Below are 23,744 nucleotides of genomic sequence, written 5' to 3'. Positions count from 1 at the left end.
GGAAATCGGTGCTGGTGGGAATGGAAAATAGCCAGGAGTGTAAAATAGAGGTAGGTTTTGGTAGCAGTTTGGGAGCTGGGGTTTGCAGGAGAAGGATACTGAGATAAGGACCAAGTGCACCTTAATTTAAGTTAGTACATACAGGCACAGTAATATGAAGTATTTTGGCTGATTTTAGTGAGGAACAGCTGGAAACCTTAATTTTCTGGTCAGTGTCTCTGCAAACAGCTGAAGGCCCTGTTTGCAGCTGTATGACCAGCCTTGGTGAGGCTCAGGAACTCCCCAGCTTCCGCCCTTCTCCTCCTCTGCTAACATTTTTTTTTTTCAATGTGTGTATTTATTTATTGGAGCTGAGCTGGTAAGGAAAGGGAGTTTGATCTTTTCCTTCGGGAGACAGCAACTGCTCAAAGGCAGATGAATCATAAAGCATGGCTAATGGAGAGGATAGGAAGGGGAAGACTCTGGGCTACAGCCATTCTCCAGGGGCTGGAGGGATGGTTTGAGAAGAGAGAAAAGAGGAGGCAAGCCCATACCCTGAGGCTCTGATCGCAGACATGCTGTAGGTCAGGCATCCTGCTGCTTCCAGAGCATTAGGTCACTCTTTGTCACGGTAAGAGGTGCATCTGTGCAATAAGCCGACAGACCACAGCAGCATATGTTTAAGAATTACAGTCACTGCTTAATCTAAACTAGTTTGTTCTATCCCCAAGTGGTTGTAAAACGGTGAGGAACATGCTCTGGATTCAAAATGGTGTATTTTAAGTTTACTGCTGTGCTGCCAGAAGAGAAGGTCCAAAACAAAACCACAATGTCAAACTTGCGGAGGAGCAGTGGGCTTGGTTTGTTGTTGCCCTGCGTTGACTGACTCAAACTGTCTATACAACACTTCCTTCAGTGCCTTCCAGTCATCACCCACTTTGCCTTGCTTTCCGTTTGCCATCACGTAAATTCAGTATAATTCAATGGTGAATTGGGACCAGTGATCTCTGCTTCAAGGCTCCCTATGGCCTAATTTAATTCTCTGTTCCCAGACTTGTGCTAGCTTCTCAAAGGGGCTGTTGCAAAAAATAGTCACGGTTACATAAACTACTGAGAGAAACCAGCGTTCCTGGAAGAAAAAGTGCTGAAGAGAGGAGTGCATTGGGAAAGACCCTTTCCAGGATTATAAGCAGTGCTGAATATGCATGTGAATATGCGCGAAGTGGGAACCTGAACAAGTATGTAGCTGTAAGAAAGTACAGTCCAAGAAGCTTTTTGTTTCTCGTGGACCTTCTGTAGAGTGAACTTTCGTGCAAGATATGGAAGACACGTCGGTCCGTCCCAGAGGTAGCCTTGAATCCAAATTGAACTAGAAGTATCTGGGGCATTTAAGGCTTTGCCATTTCAATAAGTAGTAGCTTGTTCAGGGTGTTGGCGCTGCATGTTTTACTGTGATGTGTTAGCCAAAGGTACAACTGAAAGTTTTGGGATTGTTGCTAGAAAGCTGGAGTTCTGTCTGGCGTTCAGTTTTGCTTAGGGAATATTATTTATTATTAGTCCTTATTTGCAGTGAACATGAACAGCCAGAATTTCGTAAGTCAACCAGATTTTTCAGTACTACCTGGTCACCATTCAGGTATCCACATGGACTTTCGGAAGTGCTCCATACCCAGTAGCTCCAGTCAGGTTGGTGCCCCACAGGCAGCTGCTGCATCCTGAGCCCTTTTGAAAGCCCACCCTGTAAATTCTGGGTGAAGGTCTCTGGAGGGAAGGGATAAGTGGATGTCTTCGCTGTTGGGAGATGATCTCAAAATGCAGTGTGGATTTGTAGAAAGCCAGCATGTATCCTGTTCCCTCTTGCTTAATCCTGTATGCAGCTGGGGTGTGCTCTGTCCCAGCCAGCTGTGCACCACAGTGCTGGGTTTTCCTGAAGGTGTCGCAGAAAGGTAGTTCATTTAGTTCTTACACCAGGTGTATTTCCTGTCGTGGTGGATGAAATTACTTGACTTGCAGGTCTAACCTGTCTGTTGGCATCTTAGTTGAGCTCTGATTTCCCTCAGAAATAATTCTGATTTTGAAAGACCGTTGGTTCCCTTGAAACATCTGCTCACAATGCACACAGTGTTACCTGTGGGTTTCTTCTATATCCTGGAATGTGTTGAATGCTTTCTTGGTCTTCTGGGTGAATTTTAGTTTGTTTTGTGTGTGTGCGCACTTTCTAGGCTTCTCTTGCACTTTTCCATATGTATCAATTTCCATTTCCTATAGAAGAATCGCAACCCAAACAATACCTCCCTGTTTCAGTCATTGCTTTTATATTACGGAATGAAGGGGTCCAATGTGAATGACTTGCAGAATCGACTGGAAGCTGGTAAAGCAACACTGACATGTGCTGAATTTCCCTGCTAGGTGAGCGATCAAGTGCCATCAGAGTGGTAGGTAAAAGCAGGGAAAGCAGATCAAAGTGAGGAATGAAAATTGATCCAGAATTTTCAGGTAGAGTCTGTGCTTTATGGTGAAAGTTTTTTTAAGTGTATCCAACACTTCTAGTTTGAAAAATCTCCCGGAGAAAAGTTTCCTTGAGAGCTTTTTATTGCTTGCTAACAGTGTGAAAGCAATCTCTCTTGACAATGGTTCATGGCTGTCTAGAAGATAGGCAGCCGTCCAGAAATAAACTGTATTTTACTGCCTCCTTTTCCTTCTGCTTACCGAACTGAACTCATGCTTTTGCCCTGTGTGAAACAAACATTCCAGGTCCTGACATCCCATCCTCATGTCCCTGTGAAGCAGAACCGCAGCCTCATTAGCCATTTCCCAGTGTCTTGTGATCAAGTGCCTGCGGCATCAGCCTTGAATGTGGCATTGGGTTCTCCAGGAGACTGCACGAAGATCCGCAGAGCCTCTGTTGTTGATGATAAGGAACGGTTTTATTCCCTGTTAGCCATTTCACAGGCTACAGAGAAAGAAAAAAAAAAAGTAATTACTGTGAGGCCTGACATAGTTTATAATGCTGCCCCTGTCAGATGATGATGTTCTGTTATATATAATCATTAAATTATTAATCCTTAAGAGCTCTTGCACCTTTCAGCTGCCCTGGGTTGGTGGGAACCAGAATGAATGAGGCATGGACTGCATTCTGCCTGACTGTTCACTTTCAGAGCAGAGGATGTGCTATGTCCTTTGTGGTTTCCACCTTACATTTTGAGGAAAAAGCTGCCTTTTGCGAAGCTTTTAGTGCTGAAAATGGAATCGGTGTTTATATGTGCTGGGTTCGGGAGAGGAAGGGTGAGGGATTGGAACACCGCTGCTCTGCTTGCTTTCCACCAAGCAGAAAAGTGTAGAAATGTGGTTTTTCTCTGCAGTGCATTCAGCCCGGTTTCAAACTATCACAGAACTGGGTGGAGACATTTTCCCCTTTCGATCTGGTGTAGAAAAGAAAGACAACCAAAGTGGGACAGAGAGTTACTGACTTGGTTGAATAAACCACAGAGGGGACCTGTATCTTAGCGTGCCATGGAAAGGGTGCTGGGTCTTAAAAGTTTCAGCAGTGTGAGGCATCCTCAGAAATTGTTATCTGAAATCGTTTGTGTGTTTTGCTTCGGAGACAGACATGAGATGCACGTAAAATGCAGTGGAGGTGAGGATGGGACTTGGGAAACGGCACCTTCTGTGGAAACACATGTGTCTAGGGCTCTGTTGTGGTGCTGTGAGCTGGCGAGAGATGGGCACCAAGTGTACCAGGAAAGCTAAAGGTGCCTGCGAGCTTCAAGCTGGGAAGGTCTCTCTGCCTTATGCCCCAACAAAAATGGAATTTTAGGGTCCGTGAAAGACTCTTGGGGTTCACTGAGCTCCTCCAGCTGCTCTCGTTCTGAGATGGTCCTTCAGGTGAGAGCAGTGAGAGGAGGCAAAAGGGAAATTTCTGGTTTCATTTTGTAATCAAAATGTGTGATTTTCTGGGATGGCTTCTACTTCTGCATAACGGACTCCAAACGCCTGGTTTGGCTCACAAAGGAAGAATTCCACTTTTTTTTTTTTTTTTTTTTTAATCCCTTCTTAAACATATGCAAATGATTTGCTTGAAACAGCAGAAAATTTGGGAGGTGACTTGTTTTAGCAGATGTTTGGGTTTGTTGGATTTTTTCACTCATTAGTGGGCTCCCTCAGTCACATAGGTTTTATTGTATGATTTCCTTAAGGGGTGACCGATGGAAGTGAATGATGTATTCAGGCTCTTCCTCCCCCAGATTCCCTCCTGCCTTTACAGCAGCTCACAGAATATCCTATAGCACAGGCATTCACTGTTTCAGAATGGTGCTCATGCCAAAAACTGCTCAGATCTGGAGCTAGAAATCACCAGAAGTGAGAGCAAAAGTTACCCTAAGTTCTAGGTCTGAAGGTTTGTGTCTGTAAACAGTGGCTGTGATGCTGAAAACTCTGCTCTATAAGTGTTGACTCTGATTGTTAAAGGCAGTGCCACACGCTGCTATCGGAAGACTGAGCAATAATCCCTGTGTTTTACTTTCTCTTAAAAGTGAATTTTCTTGTTTGACTTCCTCAAACATTGTTTTTGTATGGTCTGGACCTGTAGCACTGAGGTCTTTAGCTCATGATGAAACAATGCCGGTCTATATTAAATCCTCAGCACTGAATTACGCAGAAGAGAGTGAGCTGGTGGTTGCCCTAAAGTGGCGTTGGTGGGACCCAACTTCCCAGAGCAGGTGAAGCAGAACACGTCTCATGGCTGGTGTGGCTGCTGCTCGTGGCATGGGACCTGCAGCCAGCAGCTTGCTCAGGATGGCACCATGGGGAAGGGTGGCTCTTCGGAGCAGGCTGCTGGTGAGTGGGCTCCTCTCCTGGGCTGCACATCCCACACTCCAGCCTCAGAAACTTAGGATTTGTGGCTCAGCTGCCGATTTACAGCTTGGGCTTTAGCGCAAGCCACACCAAAGTTTCATTGCCTGTAAAATGGGGGAATCTTACCCATCCACCTGCCACGTGTCCTAGGGCTTAGGCAGCGCTGTGAGGCGAGGTCCCGGCTTTGTGCAAGCTGTTAGCATGGGTGAGTTCCCAGAGCCTGCAGATGTGTTCTGCATCCATGGTGACTTTGTGTTGATTATAAGTGAAAAATCTCCTAACAATGGGTTGTAAATTCAGAGTTGGCTGTCAAACATTTTATGCACCACTGTTGTTGCTGCTGTGTAACGCTGTTACACTTTCTTTGCAAACCAGCCTAGGCAAAACCTTGTTTAATCCTGGTTCTTCCTCTCTTTAATCCATGCAGTGAAGGGATCGTGCAGGTAACTGATTTTCCCTAAGATTTTAGGATCCTTTTGCTGAGCTGTGTAACGATCATACATGCCACAGCTACACGTGCAGCTTTGTCGTGGACATGATTCAGAATTTTTTTCTTATGTGTCTCAGCCTCAACCTATTTTTCATGTTGTTTTCCCTCTCTTTTTTATGCATTTGCATTAAGTAAGACATTCAGTGCTTGCAGTGCCACTTTCCTTAGAAATAACATTAATAGATCACTCTTTCTTGCTTACTATATCTCATGCAGATCTTCTTGCATTTTACTATTTGGTTTTGTCCTTCTGAGTCGTCATTTAAAATATATAACAGCGTAATACAATTCATAGTGCTCTTTATCATGCAAATCTCCCAAGGCACCTTAGAATAAAATCAATAAAATAAAAAAGAAAATCAACTTAGTTCAGCCATGTGTTGAATGAATTCATTATTTTTAAAGCAGAGCCGGGGGAGAAAGGCTTTTTTCACTTTCAATATCTTTTGCTCTTCAGCTTTGTACTTCACCCCATTTTATTCGTGCAGCAGTCAGTTCCAAAATGTTGATGATATTTAGAGCTATCTTGTAGATGGCAGATATGTTGATGGTGCTCCCTGCTCCCAGACCAGCTTTGGTTCTGTAGAGGCTACTTGCTATTTTATCAGATAGCAAGGAGGTAAAGCTTGTGCTGAAATAGGTTGACTGTTTGATATCCGTGGGGGGAGGGAAGGAAGCCATCAAATTAACTCATAAAAGCTTTATTTACGATGAATCCCTGTCTGTCATTATCATCTTGTCTGTAACCCAGTGACCCTGATTATCATGAAGCTGTTTACAAGGTTTAGGTTAATTGGATTTCTTTAACTATTTCCCAGAGCTGTGAGGAGCACAAATACACTGCCGTGGAGTTCAGGCAGCGTAGTGCAACCCAGTTTGCAAGGAGAGAGGGGCTTCTTCCGAGAGGAAGTCGTTTTGTCTCATACTCAACTAAGTGCATAGCAGCATGTACCTATCATTTGGCATAAAATTAAATAACACCCTCTTTCATACGGATGTGTTCAGTTGCAACTTGTGTTTCCAATACACAAATTTACATTTTGCATGTTCAGCAAGAAATGAGCTTATTTTCAATGAGAGAGGCTTTGAAATGGTTTTTTGTTGGTTTTTTTTTTTCCTTTAGCTTGATAGCAGTTTCACTGGTTTTGTTTTTATGTGAGGAATCATGGATAAAATAGCTGTGCATTGCATGGCTGCCTAAATAAACGAGACAGGAGGATGTAGTTGGGTGAGATCAGGACAGTACTTGTGTACGCTTTGCTTTCATCTTCTTAGGATGCATGCTCATTCTTTAATGGCACAACATTGCGCCCTCCAGGTGCAATGTGTAATTGCAGGTCTACAGATAACCGACTTATTTTATGAGCTGTGTTTTTGTGAGCAAGCCTTCCTAAATTCTCCTTCAGTACTACTCACCCGCTTTTTCTCTTTCTTTTTCAGGCTTCTGTAGGCTCTGAGAAGCTGTTCTCCCCTGCAGCAAATAAAGGTAAGTGATCTGGAGAACTGCGTTCGTTATCTTAGAGCAAGAGATTTGAGTTGTGAATCTGCATCGGGCAAATAGTAGGACATTAGCTTTGCCAGCGCCTTTGATTTTGCCACACACATTGTCATAAAGATCAGCTTTACGGGCTTGTGATGATTTAAGTTAAAATTATGAGCTGCATTGTTTCAGTGTGGGGTAAGACTTCTTCCCTACCAGTCAGATTTGTACGCAATGCCTTAGGAAGAGGGATTACTGACAAAGGACATCCTTTACTGCAGGGGATATGCTTTTCCCCCAGTACAATCATATCCTCATTTATTTTAAACAAAGCAGTATTTTGCTATTATCCGTATTATCCTCACGAGAGCTTGTTCATCCCTCTCCTGCCAGTGTACACAGAGCGTTTGTGTCTGTATGTCCTGGTTCTCCAAAATGAGGTGGAAGATGCTCTGTGCCTTGCAGGGGCTTGGCCCACAGCTTCCACTATTAATTGAGAATTGCTTGTGATATGCAGTGGGTAGTGGGTGTTGCTAAGAGACTGCGCCGGCTCAGATTCCCCTTGGGAGGTGCGGTGACATATCTCTAAATACACCAAGCTCGCTACAGCTGTAAAACAGGACTACTCTAGTTTTGTGTGTTCCCAGGGATAATCTCACTGAGATACTGGGCAAAAATACTGAAGAAAGAGCCTTGGAGGGCAAAGTGTGGTACATGATGGAAGGCATTGCTCTGGGAATGGTTCGCCTTTATCATACGAGGAGGCTGGTGCTGTGGCTTTGAATGAATTGGCAGGAGATATGGCTGTTCTGCAGTGTTCCAAGCATTCAGCTACAGAATAAAAGCGGTTCAGAGCAATAATGAATACTATGGACACACAGATACCCCAGAGAGGGGAGATGATGTCCATTAATAAGAAGCGATGAAATAGGCTTCTTACATTATTTCAAGAGAGCCAAGAAAAGTATAATTTGCAGTTCTGTAGGAGTAGGTGCTGGCTATGGAAAGGCGTTTTGGAGGTTGTGTGCTCCACCACCTGGATCCAGGTCGGTTTATAGCTGGGCTCTTTAGCAGCAGTAGGTATTGGGAATTCTCTTTCTTTCCAAGCTTTGCAGATTTTCAATTCCAAATGTGGAAACTGATGACAAGCCCGTTATGCTAGTACATTTGCAGATTATTTTTACGAAAGTATGCAGCTTTATCTGGAGGAAGGAGGGAAGTTTAAACAAATGCTAGGGAAGAGCATTCATCTTCTCTCAGCCTTGGCTCACTGATAAGGCAAACCAGATTGCCCATACGGCACTATCTCAGCAAAACAAAAACCTTGCCATCCTGCATAAATGCATGGCACACAGATCTGCTGGAGAGACTTATGTTGAAGCGATAACAGCTTTGTTGGCTCCTCCTCGTGCTGAAGCCTGAGATCCCCCACCCCTCCATATCATGGAGCAGCTCAGCAACATGAGTTTTCAAAATACCTGCCTATCAGGAAGTTAAATGTGTGAATGGCTGCAAATTTGCTGTCTTTAAGTCTGTGTTCACTGCTGTTTATATCCCTGTAACTGAAGCCTGTTCTTGTTTGGTTTACTGTGGGAGTAGATGTTGCCAGCTTTGGGAAGCTCTGGGTTCACATCATGATTTTTGCCTTGGACTTCTTTTACCTTGGCCCTGGTGGAGCCTTGCTGATCGGCATGGGCTGCGATCGCGGGCAAGCTCAGCGTTCAGCACTTGTGTCGAGAGGTGAGAGAAATTTCCCTCGGCGAGATTTTGTGCAGAAACCCAAACAGCGCTAAATTCTACCCCTCGCCCTGTTATCACTCCCGCAACGCAAGAGCCAGATTTGTCTCTCGCACATGCAAATGAACGCCACTGCGAAGCCACCACCGGCTCAGTGATGCCATATGGCCGAGAGAAAGTGACTTTCAAAGCGTTGCGCTTAAATTCCTTTTGTGAGATAAGAGCGTTGATTTAAGGCCCGCGTTCTCTGGGGCTGGAGCCGTGGTGGCTGCTCGGGGAGGGGATTAGCTCAACACGGTTTCCTGATGGGCACACACACGCAGCACAGCACGTGCTCGTCCTCTCCCGTGGGCATTTGCACTGTGCCCTTCCTTTGTAAACACTCGTGGCCTTTTTGGAGAGATATTAACTAGCAAATCTGAGCGTCCATGCTACACCTTTTATGGAAGGTAGCCGGGCTTTTAAAACACAATAAAGTGGATTCTTTGTCTGCCGCGACTCCCCCTGTTCCCACAGACTTTCCCTGGGGATGTGTTTGGCCTTCCGTATTTGCTTTATGCCGTCCTAGCTTATCAGCAGCTTAGCAGTGCAATTAAGTATTAAGATAGACGGGTTTCGCTTATTTGAGGCTGGAACAGCTGTAAAACGTAACCTTTGACCATATTTCACAGCTCCACAAAAGGCCTGAGGAGCAGCGTCTTTGTCTGGGGCTCTCTGGGTAGGGTTTGTCCTCGCCCCCTCCCTGCCGCGGCCGTGCTCCTCCTTTGACACCAGTTCATCTGCAACAACAGATGCACGGCAGAGATGTCCACTTTGGGGACCGGTCGCTATTATGTGGCAGAGAGAGGTGTCGTGACCCGAGGTGACCTCGGTAGTCACAGCTGTGAAGTAGGCTGAATGGGGCACTTTGAGCTTCCAGGAGAAGAGGAGATTAAATCCTGGGTGTAAGGAAATAATAATCAAAAATAAAAGCAGAGAATCCCCAATTCGCTGTGCTGACAGGTCTTTGTTTTCTGACATAGAAAAGCGTTTGTTTAGCCAACTTGTCACTGCAGCGCAGAGTTACAAGGGCATTTGCTGCCAAGAGCCGGGTGTTCCATCCTCCCAGTGAATAAATCGATAAACAAATAATAAAGGTCTGTTTGCTCTCTCATGCGGCTCCTTTCTCACAGGAATCTCCCCGCCATCCCTTTGCTGTTTCTGAAGGGCAAGTGCTGTGCAGGGCAGGGGAGGTGTAGGCTAAGGCAGGATCCATCGCTGCCCCTTCGTCTCCAAGTGGGTGGATGAAGGCAGAGGGAGTGAGGGTCATGGATAGGAGGGCAGATGCTTTGTGGGGCTGGGGAAGCGAGAGATATGTTCACCCTGGAATCCCTGGGAGGATCTCTGCCTACCTGCTGTGATGGTGTTTTTAAGTGTGTGGGGATGGAATGGTTTGTACTTTAAAGACTCGAGTGTTGCATTCCTGTTGCTGGCTCCCTCCCACAGCGGACTTCCCTGGTGGGTCTCACTGGATTTGCTGCAGACCTGCTACATGCCAGGGAAAGAGAGGGAGAGGATGCCTTTCCTACCATGGAGACCTGCTGCGTCCCCAGCCTTTGAACCCTTGGCCGCTGGTGTGGTTAAGGTGAAACAGGCATCTGAAATCAGATGTTCCTAAATGGCTTTAGTGTTGGCCGAGGCCCCTGGCGAGGAAAATCTCCATTGCAGAGTGAGCAGAGGGTGGACAGCAGCAAAGTTATCCCTGTTCTTAACCCCAGGCTGGCCTTGGGTGTGGAGATGCCACCTGCCAGATGGAAGGGGCTTCCAGGAGCCTCAGGGCATCAGCCAGTGTGCCCGTGGAAGAGCCAGACCTGCTGGCCACATCTGCTCTGCAGCCCCAGGGAACGCTGGGCAGCAGCTGGAGGGACAGGGGCTTTGAAGTTTGTTGAAGCCAAGTACATTGCTCCTATCATTGGATCAAAATCAGACTGGACAGGGAGAGAGCAGTGTAATCCAGCTGCCTGGTGGCACAGAGCGCCTGGCCAGGACCCAGGTTTGCCCTGGGCTGGTTAGGGGCTCACTGAGCTCCATGTCTCCACTTCTTCCTCCTGCAAAATGAGGAATAATGCTTGTCGGCCAAGTGCGCTGAGAGACTTAATTAATGAATGTTTATCAAGCGATTTATCAAGAGATCCTTTTAATGAGAGATTCCATAAACAGTGCAAGGCTTCATTTTCATGGCAATAATAAATGGCAGTGAAAATAAGTCTTATCCTTCCCCCGCATATGCACCCCCCCAGGAAAAAAAAAAAGATTGCTTACCCTCCGCTCTCACTTCTCCCTGGGTTTCTAGGCAGAGGGCTTTGAAGTGCTATCTTTCATCATGAACTGTACACATCCTCAAAGCTCTAAAGCTCACAGCCTGTGTCTTATCCCTCTGACAAGAGGGAGGCAAGCTTTCTCGGTGTGCAGGTCATAATTGTCAGCCATGGGATGCACCGCAGCCACCCGCCCCAGCGGGCTAATGCAGCTTATGGCTCTTTGAAGTTCCTTCCCTTTATTTTCTGTCCTCTTGACCACAAAACTGTGCCTTGGGCCAGCAAGAGAGATTTCTTGTTCAGAGATGACACTGAGCCCTGACAAGCACATCTGAACAAGAGAAGAACCCTTGTTCCTCTGAGATCACTGCTCCATAATGTTGTTGCCTTAAGGGGACTGTCTGTCCTTTTTCTCACTGCTGCTTCTCTTCCTTTTTTTTTTTTTTTTTTTAATTCAGCACTAAACTGTCACACTAAATCACTTTAAAAGCTGAAACTACAAAACCTCCAGTGTAGGACACACTGTTAAAAACTGATGTTTATTACTGTGAGATAGGGTGAGAGGGGAAAGGAGGGGCAGCAGGGCAGGGGCAGGACAGGAGGGCAGCAAGTCAGCTCTCCAGGAGGAACCTGTGAGTGCCTGGTGAAGCAGAAAACAACCCGAACACAGCTGAGCTCAAAATACCATGCTCAGTGCAGGTTTGCAGGAGCACAGCTTAACGGTTGCTCAGCGCTGATGGGGAATTCAAGAGCCCAGTGTCTCCAGTGCTCGCTGTGCTGCCTCCATGCTTTGTTTTACCTCTGGTTCTCCCTCTCCAGTTGTCAGAGTCAGGGACTGGTCTAGGCTGGGGTGGCACCTCCTGTGATCAAGGGCATCTCTCCTTCAGGGCCTCTACCTACAGTGCCAGGCTGTAGAGCTTTCTGCTGCAAGAAGATCTGCATAGGCACAGAGAAGAAGGTCTTGCTGCACCTGGTCAGGCAATCAGCCGTGTTTTACCTGAATAGAAATCAGGAACAATATCATAACTTCTCCCCATTTCCTGGGGTCCAAGGTGCCAGAGAAGTGGAGATGCCTCCTGTCTCTCGATCTCAGTTTTAACCCCAGGTTCTGGTTACATGTTGATGAGGACAGTGTCCTGTGTGTGATTACCTGCACAGTCAGTGAACTTGAGAGGGGCGATGATTTATAGCTCAGTCTTTGGACAAGAGTCCACCGTAACTGCAGGCATGCAAAAACTTCCACAGCAGCGTCTGTAATAATAAAGTAATGTGTTTATTTAGGTAACAACTGCATTGCTGTGATTGATAGAGTGCTCGGGATGCTCTGCAGCTGCTCTACTCCCCACGTTGCATCTCTTGTGATTTTATCACAGTCTTACCTTATTCTGTGTTTTTCCGCAAGACCCAGGCCCTCAGGGGCTTGTACAAGAATCTAAGCTTTAATTTCAGGGGTTTAAGCAAGGCTTTAGTCTTTCTGGCCACAGAGAAAAGCCTGCAACTCTGATTCTTCTGTGCTTCAAAGCCAGCAGGCAGTTGAAAAGAAGCCCAAGTACTTTGTCTTTAACCTCCTCTTAAAGATGCTTTGTGATTTGTAAATGCTTGGGGGGTTGGCAATACTGGATACCCTGAACTACCACTAAATCCAGCATGTGAACCCATCCCAGCATCCTGTTTTGGAAACATTCTATCTGGTTTTGTCACTGCTTGGATGAGCAGTGCATATGCATATCTATAATTATACAGTGGCCTGGGAAGGAGCAGGAATTTGATTTTCAAACAATGTGGGTAACCAAGATAATCACCCAAGTTGCAGCCACTTAGCCACATTTCGATACAAAACCAAACACAGAAAAGAATGCGGTTAAGTGCAGTGTTCCAGTCTCCTTTCAGTTTTCTGATTTTTCAGTCTCTGGCAAGCTCACAGCCTTCTCTTTGGGAATGGGAGTGCGCTCTGTCTCCCCCGTTAGCTACGTTAAATGTATTTAACAGTAGTTCAGGATACAGCCATCCCCATCCATAGCAGCTGTCTGTGAAAGTACAATGCACAAGCAGGAGAGACCATTCACCTTAACCACACTACCCAGTTAACTTCATAAAACTCAGTTAGACTGCAAAAGTGGATAATTTATTAACTTCCACACAAATTGAGTGTTGTATTCCTCCAATAGCAGAGTTGTCTCCTGCAGGCAGAAGGTTTTGCTTGCAGTGTTTGCCATGCGGGTTGCACAGCTTTCTCCCAGTTTGTCTCCCTCAAGTGAGCCAGCATAGAGCTTTCTTTGTCACTTCAGGCTGCAGCCAAGAGAGTTGAAAAGTTGGATTATAAACATTTCCAGGCCTTCTGGTCCGTGTCTTGTGTTTTGTGCTGTTATTTTAAGGATGTGGGGTATGTTGCCGCATTCCTGTCAGTGGGATTAGAATGAATAGAAGCAATACTGTAGGAGATAAAATGTGTTTAATTATTTATTTGAGTATTACAGACTGAAATTGCTTTTTGATTTAAAGCATCCAAGTCATGGATATGTTTTTGGAGGAGAGAGAGTCACGCAGAATCATATACGCACAATTACCAAGGGTAATGTAAGAAGTCTCTTTGCTCAACTGCCCTTCCTCTGCAGAATTTGTTCATTTCCTTAAAGACTTCAAATTTCAAATGCGGCTTTGTTAAGTATCAGGGAAAGCTAACTGCATGCTGTGCCTTGCCCACCAAAACGTAAATAAAATAAATAAAAGTCTTCGTTGTATAAATGTTATGAAGTGGGTGGTTTATTTTCTTTAATTATACTTTTTATTTAAAATAAACTGTAAAAGCAAAATAATACAGGTCCGGAATGCACCAGCACAAACTCATATTGATTGAGTAGGCACATTCTAGCTTTTCTTGGTTCATGGGAAAGTAGATAAAAGGACCATCAAACTGAAAATCAGAACAAAACAAGAGAGAAAAAGAATTCCCTCCAAATGCATGCAGTAGTTTATGTTGCCCAGACTTCTAAAGGACATTCAAAAGTTGTTGTCATTTTGCTCTTGGCTTATCATTTGCTTATCTGTTTTCTGGAGTGGTGAAAGCCAAGCAGGTAAGCTCTGTTCCCAGCCATGGTCCAGGATGGCAGGAGGCTGGTTCGGGTTGTAGCTCAACACGAGGAAGACGCTGTGGAGTGGTGATATTAAGAGCAGCAGTTCCAACCCCCACAAAGCTATCAGATCTTCTCGATTCTGCTTTTAAAATACCACAGAGACATGTTTTATTCATGTGAGTTTTTGTAAAGCTTCGGTTTCTTAGGAAATAAAACGTTAGGTATGAACTTGCTTCCCCTTTTGTGCCAACGGCCCCAACGTGGGGCGCGAGGGGCAGTGTCCACACCCCTCGCACAGGTCTGAGCACGCCACAGCCCCATTCAAACGGGGAGGCTCATCATGAAGGAGAGTCCTTCTCCTTCTCAGCCCCGAGCTGGAGGTGTGCGCTGCACTGTACTAGGCTTGGTCTGGTTTTTTTAAGCTTTCCTTTCCGTGCTGTTTTCCGCCCTGTGCTCTGTGTTTCCGTTCAGGTGAAGCGGTTTGACAGGTACTGATGGGCAGCTGTCCTGTGCACTGTAACAGCCCATCAGGGACTCCCAGTGACACGGTAACCTGGGCTCCGTGCAGGGCAACCTGGCGATACAGAAGTAATTTGATGAGGCAATGGGGGGTAAGGAGGCTGGGGCAGGGGGGAGCTGGATCTGATCCCAGGTCGGCTTGTGTTTCCTTCTGGGCAATCAATGGGAGTGATCAATGAAACCAAGGCGTGCTGTTTAATTGCAAATGGATCTGGTTACTCATTTGTGTGTGATGCTGATGGGGTCTGTAAGTCCCAGCGAGGCCCCAGCATCCACCAGCAGAGACTTCAGGAAAAGAGGATGCTGCCAGCATCTCGCTGCTTCTCTCTGTCCTGTCACCATCCCCCAGAGACCGAGGCCTTTCTCCCAGGGCAGGGATGTGGCTGGTGAGCAGAACCCTCCTATCGCAGTCAGCCTGCGGCAGGCAGGTCATGCTATGGTTTGGGGCATTTTGAGGAGTTTTGTTTTGTTTTATTTTTGCTTCATTTGAAATCACTGCTGTAAGTGATGTAGCTCTCTGGTCCTGTCCCATGGGAGGAGAGGAGGGAAGCCAGGTTAAGGGCTTGCTTTCAGCCCACAGAGTTCTTGCCATTTTTTCCTTTAATAACTGCGTGAGCCGTGCACACACGTGCTTGCCACCTCTCTCACCTCTGTGCTTCACTGGCCATCCTTCCTGCTAACAAGCACTGAACACAGTTCCCTGCGGAGCCTGTTAATGTTGCTTCCGAGCTGCCCAGGGACTCACAGCGTGAGGCTTTCCATCCCTATGCATTGCTCTGTGTGCTCGGCCCCAGCTCCTGGGCTCAATTCAGCCAGGTAAAGCCATACTGACTCCATTGACTTCACTGGATTTATTTGGGTTTACATCAATGTATGAGAGAGGAGGACTTGGCATAGCGTTCAATGTCTGCGTGTCTGTGATTCTGAAAAGGGTACTTGTTCTTGCTTGTTGGGTTCTTCCCCAAACAGTAAATATTTTCCTGTAAATCGCTGGGTCAGAAAAGTGACTGCACTGCTTTTAGTTCATTTATTTGCTCTAAATTGATGGCAGAGTCTTACAGGAGGTAATAGGAAATTAAAAGCTTTCTATATTTTTTTTAACCATCCTGCAAAATTTATTGCAGAATTATATCCTCGCTATGGGATTTTGTCGGACAGTTCAAAAAGCCTGTGGAAAGGTTCTCGTTTGCCATTAAATTTTAAAAGTTATTGAAGTAATTTTTATGGAACCCTATTAAGTTTTTGAAGAAACATATTGGTTTCTTCACTAATAAATTCCTTAAGGCTTATTCATAAGGGAATAGTCAGACTCTCCAATGAAATGGACATTAACTTTTTGCCTGTTGGAGATACATTCTTAAAAGGTATCAGCAAGGTGAGCGGCAAAGCTGGGAAAACCTGATTGCGCTGATCTTCTAGCACTGTTAGATGGTGGGTTTTTCACCAGTCAAGCTACTAGAGTGTGGGTAGAGATGTTAGGAAAAATGAGTTGTTTGGATTTTTTTTTTTTAAGATGAGAAAGAAGATTGCAGATGGAGCCATAGAGGTAACTCCCAGTGCAGGGGTTAAACTGAGACCCTGACATCTGATTCCGACCAGCATCACGTTCAGGAGAGGTGCAGCCTTGGAGAAGAGGGATGGCTGCTGCCTGGAAGTCCATGTTCCTCAGATATTCTTGGGGATTTCAAAATAATATAAAAGAATGTGTTCACTGTGCTCTTCCACCGCGTCTAGAAAAGCACACAGACTTCTCCCAGTGAAAGGAAAGTATCAAGCTGGCTTTGTACTTAACTTAGCGCTCATAAGCACTGTTCGTATGTGAGCACAGAGCCACCTGATGAAAAGCGAATGGGCTAGGAGGGAAATAAAATTGTGTAATTGCCAGTTTCCTTCAATTCTGCTCGCTCTCCCATTTTGCATAAAGGAGGCTGTTTAAGTCTCAGCTGGAGTGAGGTTTGGTAATAAGCAAGCATCTATGAACCTGCATCTGCTGCTGGTGTCTGCTTAGTTTGTTCTGTGTTGCTATATCCAATATTGAGAGAGATCAGTCTTCTGACATGAAACCCATGGAAGAGTTTGTCCCTTCAGTCCTGTGAGTCCTTGTGACATCTTGGGAAGCGTAGGACCAGGCAGCATTGACAAAGATCATATTGGAGTTTGTAAATCCACCTCAAACTGAACTGACTTTTGGATGTTAAACTGCAAAAGCAAAGCCAGAGCCTGCTCCCTGGGAAGCCGTCCACAAAGCAGAGTGGCAGGAAAGGGCCAGCCTTGTTGGATGAAGCAGCTGACATTTTAATTTTCTCAGTACTGTGTGATTTGGCTTCCAAACAGTTAAGCTCTCCCTGGCCAGTTGCTTTCCTAAGCGGCTGGTCTTCTCTGGGCACAGTGAGAGGCACTCACAGTGCAAGCTGAGCAGAGACAACCTGATATAATACAGAGCTAAAGGCTGGAGGAAGAAGTTTACAGTGTGAGCCTTGAATGTTTATACAGTAATGAACATTGTCATAAGTTGTCATTATTTTTATTGTTGAACCAGTCTTTAAAGTGGAGCTCGGAACCTGAAACCAACAACTACAATATGTCCATTACATTCTGTACTGATAAATTTAATATCCAAAGTGGAGCAGATTGGTTTATACCTTTCATTGGATCAACAAACAAATTCTCTGAGCATAATGTACCTTTTGGCCTGAAATATTTTGGCATTATCAGCCAATCTCTGGCCCTTTAATGTCATTCCAGTGTACATGCTGTAGAGCAGCCTGAAGGAAACATCGGAGGACTCCCCACTGGCAGTGGCACCATAGTCAGCCAAGCTGAGTCCTGAGGCTAGGGGAGAGGAGGGCCTAGGGCCAGTGGTTGTGAGCAGCAGAGGACTATTTTCAAGCCATGGAGGCAGGAAAGATTCAGGGAGACTCTGAAGATACTGCAGGTGGTGGTAGGAGCTGTACCAGGAGCATTGATGCTCCTGAGAGTCTGTCAGTCATCTCAGGGCTGGTGGAGAGATGCTGCCTGGGCTATGCTGATTGCTGTCTTTCTCAAGAATACAGTTATTATAAACTAAGAGGAGACCAGCGTGGCTACATCCAGACCCAGACTGGAAAACACTGCTGCAGAAGCTCTCCCTTCCTACCTGCCCTTCCCCTCTCTTCCCAACAGCTGAAGAGGACTGGGTCCAGGTTTTTGGCTCAGGCCTGTGCCAGCTGCATACATTTCCTCCACCAAATGGACACAACTATAAACCTCTTTCTGCATCATTTCCTGCAGGCCTGTACTAAACATGCCACCCAGGTGTCCCTGTCTAAAGCCACTTCTTGCTGAATCCGCTTCTGTTGGTGCTGGCGGGCTTGCCTCCGCGTGCTCACGGCAGGGTTCCCATCACAGTGGGTTCATTTTAAACAAACAAAGAACGTGATGTGATTTGGGAGAGTCTTTCCCATCAGGTCATGTCAGAGTTTCACTTAAAAGGGAAGGCTGGTTTTTGTTTTGTTTTATTTTCCCTTTTCCCCTCTTTTAATATGATCCTGGCAATTTTGTTTTCACTGAAATATTGACTGGCAGCATTGCAAATTGCCTGCATGCAGACAGGAGCTTGCCAGCACTTTCTTATTCAGCTAGCCGTCAAGGTTGTGGATTCCACCACAAGCAGTGCCAGGAAAGCTGTTGATGAAAAATATTCCTAACATCTGTGAGTCCTCTCCATCCAAATGAGATGTAGTTACATTCTGCTTTTCCCCACGCTCCTTCCAACGCGTTGCTTCGGACACCTCGATATCCCTGGTTGCAGATCATAAGCTGATCTGTGATTTGCGGCTCCCTTTCCAACTCTGTCAAAATCCAAAATAAACTGCAAAGTGCCCTTCCCCCAGTCATAATCCGAGAAGAGTATTATCCTCCAGCCGGAGAGCAGACAGCATGCATTTCTTTGCCCCATAACTCATTTGATCCAGATGCCATCCCATGCTCTCTGTGGCTGTTGTGGTCGTAAGCCCACAAGGAGGGTCTTGTGAGAGCCGTGGAGGGAGGACACAGCTCCGAGCGTGTGTGTGTGCGCGCACGCACTACTCCACCCAAGCAGGGAGGGGACTGAGGTTGGGGGGGGAAGGGCCCAATTTCCCTTCCACCCTGTTTCTACCACCACCACCAATTCACAAGCCAACTATTAAATAATTAACATGCCCACTGGGGCAGGAGGAATCAAAAGCTGTTGTGTTCCCAAGTTTTCTCTGGCTCTGAAAGGCACGGATTGCTGTGTATTCTGGCACCTCGGAGCGGGTTTTCCTCCCTCCTTCACCCCCCCCCTTATTATCCCGTATGTGTGCTGGAGAGGGAAGTGGCGTTCCCAGCCCAGCGGGGGATGACTGTTATTTCAGACTAGCAACAGGGGAAAAGGAACAGCCTGTTGCCTGATTGATGTTTGTTTTTTGTGGACGGACACCAAAGGTTCATTAGAGACGGAAGGTTTAGGAGGAGGGGGGTGGCGGCGGGGGAGACGCTTACTCTTAAGGAACTATTGTACCCCTGCTCGCTAACCTGGCTCTGCACTTTCTTTGACTTCTGTGAATGTCTCGGTTGTACCATTTTGGCCTCAGCAACTTTAGGAAAATATACACACCACAGAGATTTCAGTGAAAGCTCTGCGATGAGAGGGTCAGGGGAAAAAGGAAGGGGAGGAGAGAACAATGCAGTAGGTTTTGCTGTAATTAATTTCAAATGTGCTGCTCATCTGTTCTCCTCAGGTTTCAAAGGGAACGAGGGGAGTTTGCAGGGCTTTTCCTACCACATCTGCCCCTTTCCAGAGGTGGAAATGGAAAGCATCTTTCCATCCATCTGTGGGCTTGACCGGTCTGGTGACATGGAGCGCCAAGTGAAGCACAAAGCAATGTTGAAAATGATGGTACAGTCCAGAGGTGGAGGAGGGGGAAAGTCAGGAGGCTTGTGGAGGAGCTTCTCTTCCTACCACGTTAGGTAGATGAAGCTAGAGAGACTGAGAAGGTTGGTATTTGGTAAAGGAGATACCTCTACAAAGAGTTGTTAGTTTGGTTAGTTGCTGTTGTTGGTCCTGAAAAGCTTCCAGGTTATGGTGCAAGTGAACTGTGTAATTTGTTTGGGTCAAACTCCTGCTTTATCTCTTGCTGACTTTGCACATTTGAAAGATCTCCCTTCATATATTTGTGTTGGGGAGCAAGAAGTTAGTGTTAAACCTTTGATATTAGGGCATCTTGTATAGAAACAGTTCCTTCTGATTCCTCTTTCTCCAATCTCATCTGTTGGACTGCTGCGTGGCACACAAAAGAGGGACGCTTGGCATCTTCTATAGGCCATTGTCCTTCTGTCCTTTGCTTTCAGGTCTGAGTATCGCTGGAGTTGTACAATTGCAGCAGTGAAGAGAAATGAAATGGGCCCGTTAGGTTATTGACTTTACTCCTCTCAACAAGATATCTAGATGCTAATTTGATAGCCTTATGAATCTTTGCCAGAAAAATCAGTAAAACAGAAACTTAAACTACTCTAAATGACTGCTGGTGCTTTAACAGCTCTGTTTTCAAATTGCTCTTTGCTTAGAAGCTTGCACTGAACCTCGGAGCTGGTGGATAATGACCTCTTGTTTAAACACGTGGCTACTTTATGATCCTTAACTCTTAGAAAAACCAACCTGAATATCGGAGGGTGAATATTTCTGAAGTTTGGCCATAAGGAAAATATTTCTATAACACGATTGAATAAATTGTTCTCTTATCAGGTCAGAAACTAATTCAGTACAGCCACAACATGCTGAATACCCCAAAGGTACTTGAGGTGGGCGCTTGTTTGTGATACAGTCCTTCTTCGGGATGCCGGTGCTGGTATGTGACTAGTAGAGCTTGACCGTATAGTGAGAAATGTTTCTGTGGTTCTTTGGAAGGTGTGTAAATACTGCAGGGAAGTTTCAGACTGGGTAAAGACATATGCCAGGTTTTGTAGACTTACGAACTAAATAGATTTTCTGGCACTGCTGTGGGCTGGCTGCTGAAGAGCTGTTCAGTGATAACGTGTCACCAAACATATGTGCAGGCGTCACCAGCTGCTGTGCGTGGGGACGGGTGGGCTTGTGCATCGTGAAACGGCTTCAGTGCAGGTTGTGAACAGCCGAAGTCAGTTTGTAGAAACAAAGAAACAGGGAAAAACCCAGAGTTCCAGAATGTGCCATATATGTAGAAGATTGCCGTGACTTCAGACCTTTTTTCTCTATAAATTATTTCTGGAGGAAAGGGAAATCGTATTTGGAGATTATTCAAGCCCACTACCACCTCCTCTTTGTGGAGAGAAACCCTTATGAGAAAGGAGGCAGATCTGAGTCAAGTCCAGGTTTAATTTCCTGATTCTCCTCCATAGGAAGAAATATCTCTTCCTTTTAACTCCTTTTAACAACTGCATTGGCCACATCACAGAGAAGCGTCTCTTAGATCACATCCAGATAAACCTGGATTGCAGTATTTGCTCTTAACCGTGGATATTTCTGTATCTTGTGCTTGCCAGCTGATGCAGAAGAGAAGCAGTACCTGAGATCTCCACAGACAGCAAATCTATTCCTCTGCTTCCTTTGCTCGTAGCTGGAATGGGGACCATATCCTAATTCCCTGCACACAGGGAACAGCCATAACAGCACTTTGGAGCATGGGAAGAGTACTTTGAATTCTCACTGTTCAGTCTTGGCCGTGCTTTTCCTGCTTGTCACCTCTCCCATCTTCAGTTTTGACAGTAAGGGAAGAAGAAAGGTGGACAGCACAGCTGGAGACGGGAGGTGGGGAGCGAGCTGCTGTCTTGGGGCTGCAGTTCTTTCCCTACTTTCTAGGAGAGCCACTGTCTGAAAGTGCCAGGCAGCAAACCCAGCTTTTGGCAGCCGTGCCCTGGGGGTCCTTTTCGAGTTAGAATTCTTTACATGTCAATTATAAAGCAAGAGATTAAGCTACATGGTTAGCCTCAGCATATTGTGGCGTTTCTTTCAAGGGCTCAGGACTAGAAAGTTATTGTAGGGGAGGGTTTTATTAAAGAGCAAAAGCCCCAAGGACAAGTTTTGCAGGTCCACCTGTTTTATCTAGCACAAAACTTTGTTCAAACGTTGGATGTATTATGTATGTTGGAGAAGATGACAGAGGCTTCTGCTGGATACGTAAAGCTAGATCTCAAAATCCAGAGCAGAAGACAGGCGCAGCCCTTGGCCTAGCCCATTAGGCTCTGGGAGTGGTGTGATGTGTGTAAAATCCCCTGTGAAGCAGGGAGAGCCACCCAGGTCCTTGGCATTCTTGGAGATGTAGGGTGGAGGCGTACGGAGATTGTTTATTCTGTCCCACAGTTCTGGTGTGGGGGTGCCGAGGGAGCCACTGAAGCACACGGAAGCAGCAGACGTGCCTGCCATCCGAGTGACTCCCACAGGTGCTTTTTTATTAGTTACAAATAATATTTTTTTCTTCTTTGAAGGATTCCCACCACCTGTTCCAGTCAGCCAGCGAGGTTTGCTTTAAAAGCCCATCTTGCTCTTAAAAAAAGGAGAGGAGAGGGCTGGGCTGTTGCAAGAGCCTTGAACTGCTTAGAGTTTGCCTTTGGAGAGTCACAAGGGAAGAGCAAGAACGGGGAATGCTGTAGGGAGGTATTAAATGAGGCCCTTTTGGTTCTCTCCTTGTAGAGCATAAAAATGCCCAAGGCATGAATACTCTGTTCAGATTACTCTTGAACATTTAAATGTCTGTTCTGGCAATTTATAAAATGAAAGGGTGGCAAATGCCTTACATGAGGAAGAAAAGTGAGACCTTCACTGGCATCCAGCACTGGTAATGCAGGAGTTGTTCTGTACTGCTTTGGGAAGAGGGGGAGAAGGTGGATTTATCTTGTGGATGCAGCAAAGCTTTAGTCCCTGGAGATGTGATGTAGCATCAGAGAGCCTGACTGCTCCCTTGTGCCTTTTTCCTCCTTCTGTGATGGGGAATATCTTTGCTTTCTTCCCGCTACTCTTGGTTGTGTTTGGTCTTAGAAGAGGCCGGGATTTTCCAGAAATGTGGGACACTGAGTGTAAGAGAAATCTGGCTTTGGTTTTAATGAATTAATGGGAAGAAAAATACCTGTTCAGAGCAGCTACTGCGAGCCTCCAGCAGCCTGATGGCTCTAGGGCGCACAGGGTGTGTGGGAATAGCCCGGCTCTGAGCCACCCTGCCTGCCAAACAAACGCCTGGGGAAAAGCTTTTTAAAAACGCAGAAACACCTCCTATCTTCAAGGGGTTAGTCCATAATTTTCCTTGCTTCCCTTGGCTATATATAAAATAATGGTTGCTCTGTCCCTTCTGGCCTAATTTCATTTTGTGGAGCGATCATAAGGTTGGGTATGATAGTCGCATCATTTCCATTAGCCATGAGCATGGCCTGCAACAAAAACACTACTGCTTGCGTTTTTCATGTGATGATTATCCCACTGTGAAGTCCAAAGACCTGGCATGGACCAGCGTTACATTATCGTATCTTCTGGCAAGAGGCACGTAACTCTGTGTAAGACAAAGAGATGCTGTTGCAATTTGGATAGATACCCAACGAAATGAATATGGGTGTGGCTGGGAAAATAAGAAGGCAGGGCAGAGGGATGAGGATGCTGTGTGGTGTGTGCACAGCAGCCCAGCTGGACAGGTCTGCTCTCTTCTGCAGTCTTGCCTCGCATTGACATAAGGGCCCTGGGTCCTCCAGCTTCACCTGTCGTCCTTGTCATGGTTGAATCTGAGGGCTGAACAGGACTTACCATTTGCCTTCTGGTTACAGCAGAAAATTAGTGGAAAGGCAAAATACTGGATTTAGGATTAGATCCTTACTTCAGGCTAAGGGTAAAGCACACTAAAGCTGAGACATGTCGGAAACTGATGTTCCTTCTGTTTTGTCTGTAATTGTGGTTATGTATTTGTTGTAGGTTCTCCACTATTGACAGTGCAAAGTGAATATAGGTCAGTTCACTGTTAGCAGGAAGAATCGGGAGGATACTGTGGATTTTATTACTTTCAGATATTTGGGCTAGAGGCACTCGTGCTGTCAGAGCTGAATCAAACTCTCAGCCAGTTTGCACGCAACATATGTGATAGATTTTGCAAATGAATATGTTAATGTGGGAGGGGGTGGTTCCCTGAAACTAACCGCCGGCAGTTTGGAGTGTTGTCCTCAAAAATAAAACCATATTGTGTCCTCAAAAGCAAAACCAGTGGCACCAGAATGTGGGTTCTGCCCGCTGGGAGATGAGGAATTTCATTCGTAATCATTGGATTGATTAACCATTTGAGGTCCATTAGAACAAATGC

The 23,744-nt window shown here is 45.9% G+C and overlaps 1 protein-coding gene across 22 annotated transcripts in view; it reads left to right on the top strand.

The window, feature by feature from the left end:
- FBRSL1 (fibrosin like 1) overlaps positions 1-23,744 on the top strand; it is a 537,563-nt gene that overhangs the window by 472,373 nt on the left and 41,446 nt on the right. For all 22 annotated transcript variants that reach the window (XM_069871045.1, XM_069871060.1, XM_069871062.1 and 19 more), the window contains one exon: positions 6,764-6,809. In XM_069871045.1, the coding sequence (XP_069727146.1) occupies positions 6,764-6,809 (46 nt within the window). The remainder of the gene's footprint in view (positions 1-6,763; positions 6,810-23,744) is intronic.

Source organism: Phaenicophaeus curvirostris, chromosome 17 (assembly GCF_032191515.1).
Source record: "Phaenicophaeus curvirostris isolate KB17595 chromosome 17, BPBGC_Pcur_1.0, whole genome shotgun sequence".
NCBI lineage: Eukaryota > Metazoa > Chordata > Aves > Cuculiformes > Cuculidae > Phaenicophaeus > Phaenicophaeus curvirostris.
This window is presented reverse-complemented; position numbering and strand designations above follow the sequence as displayed.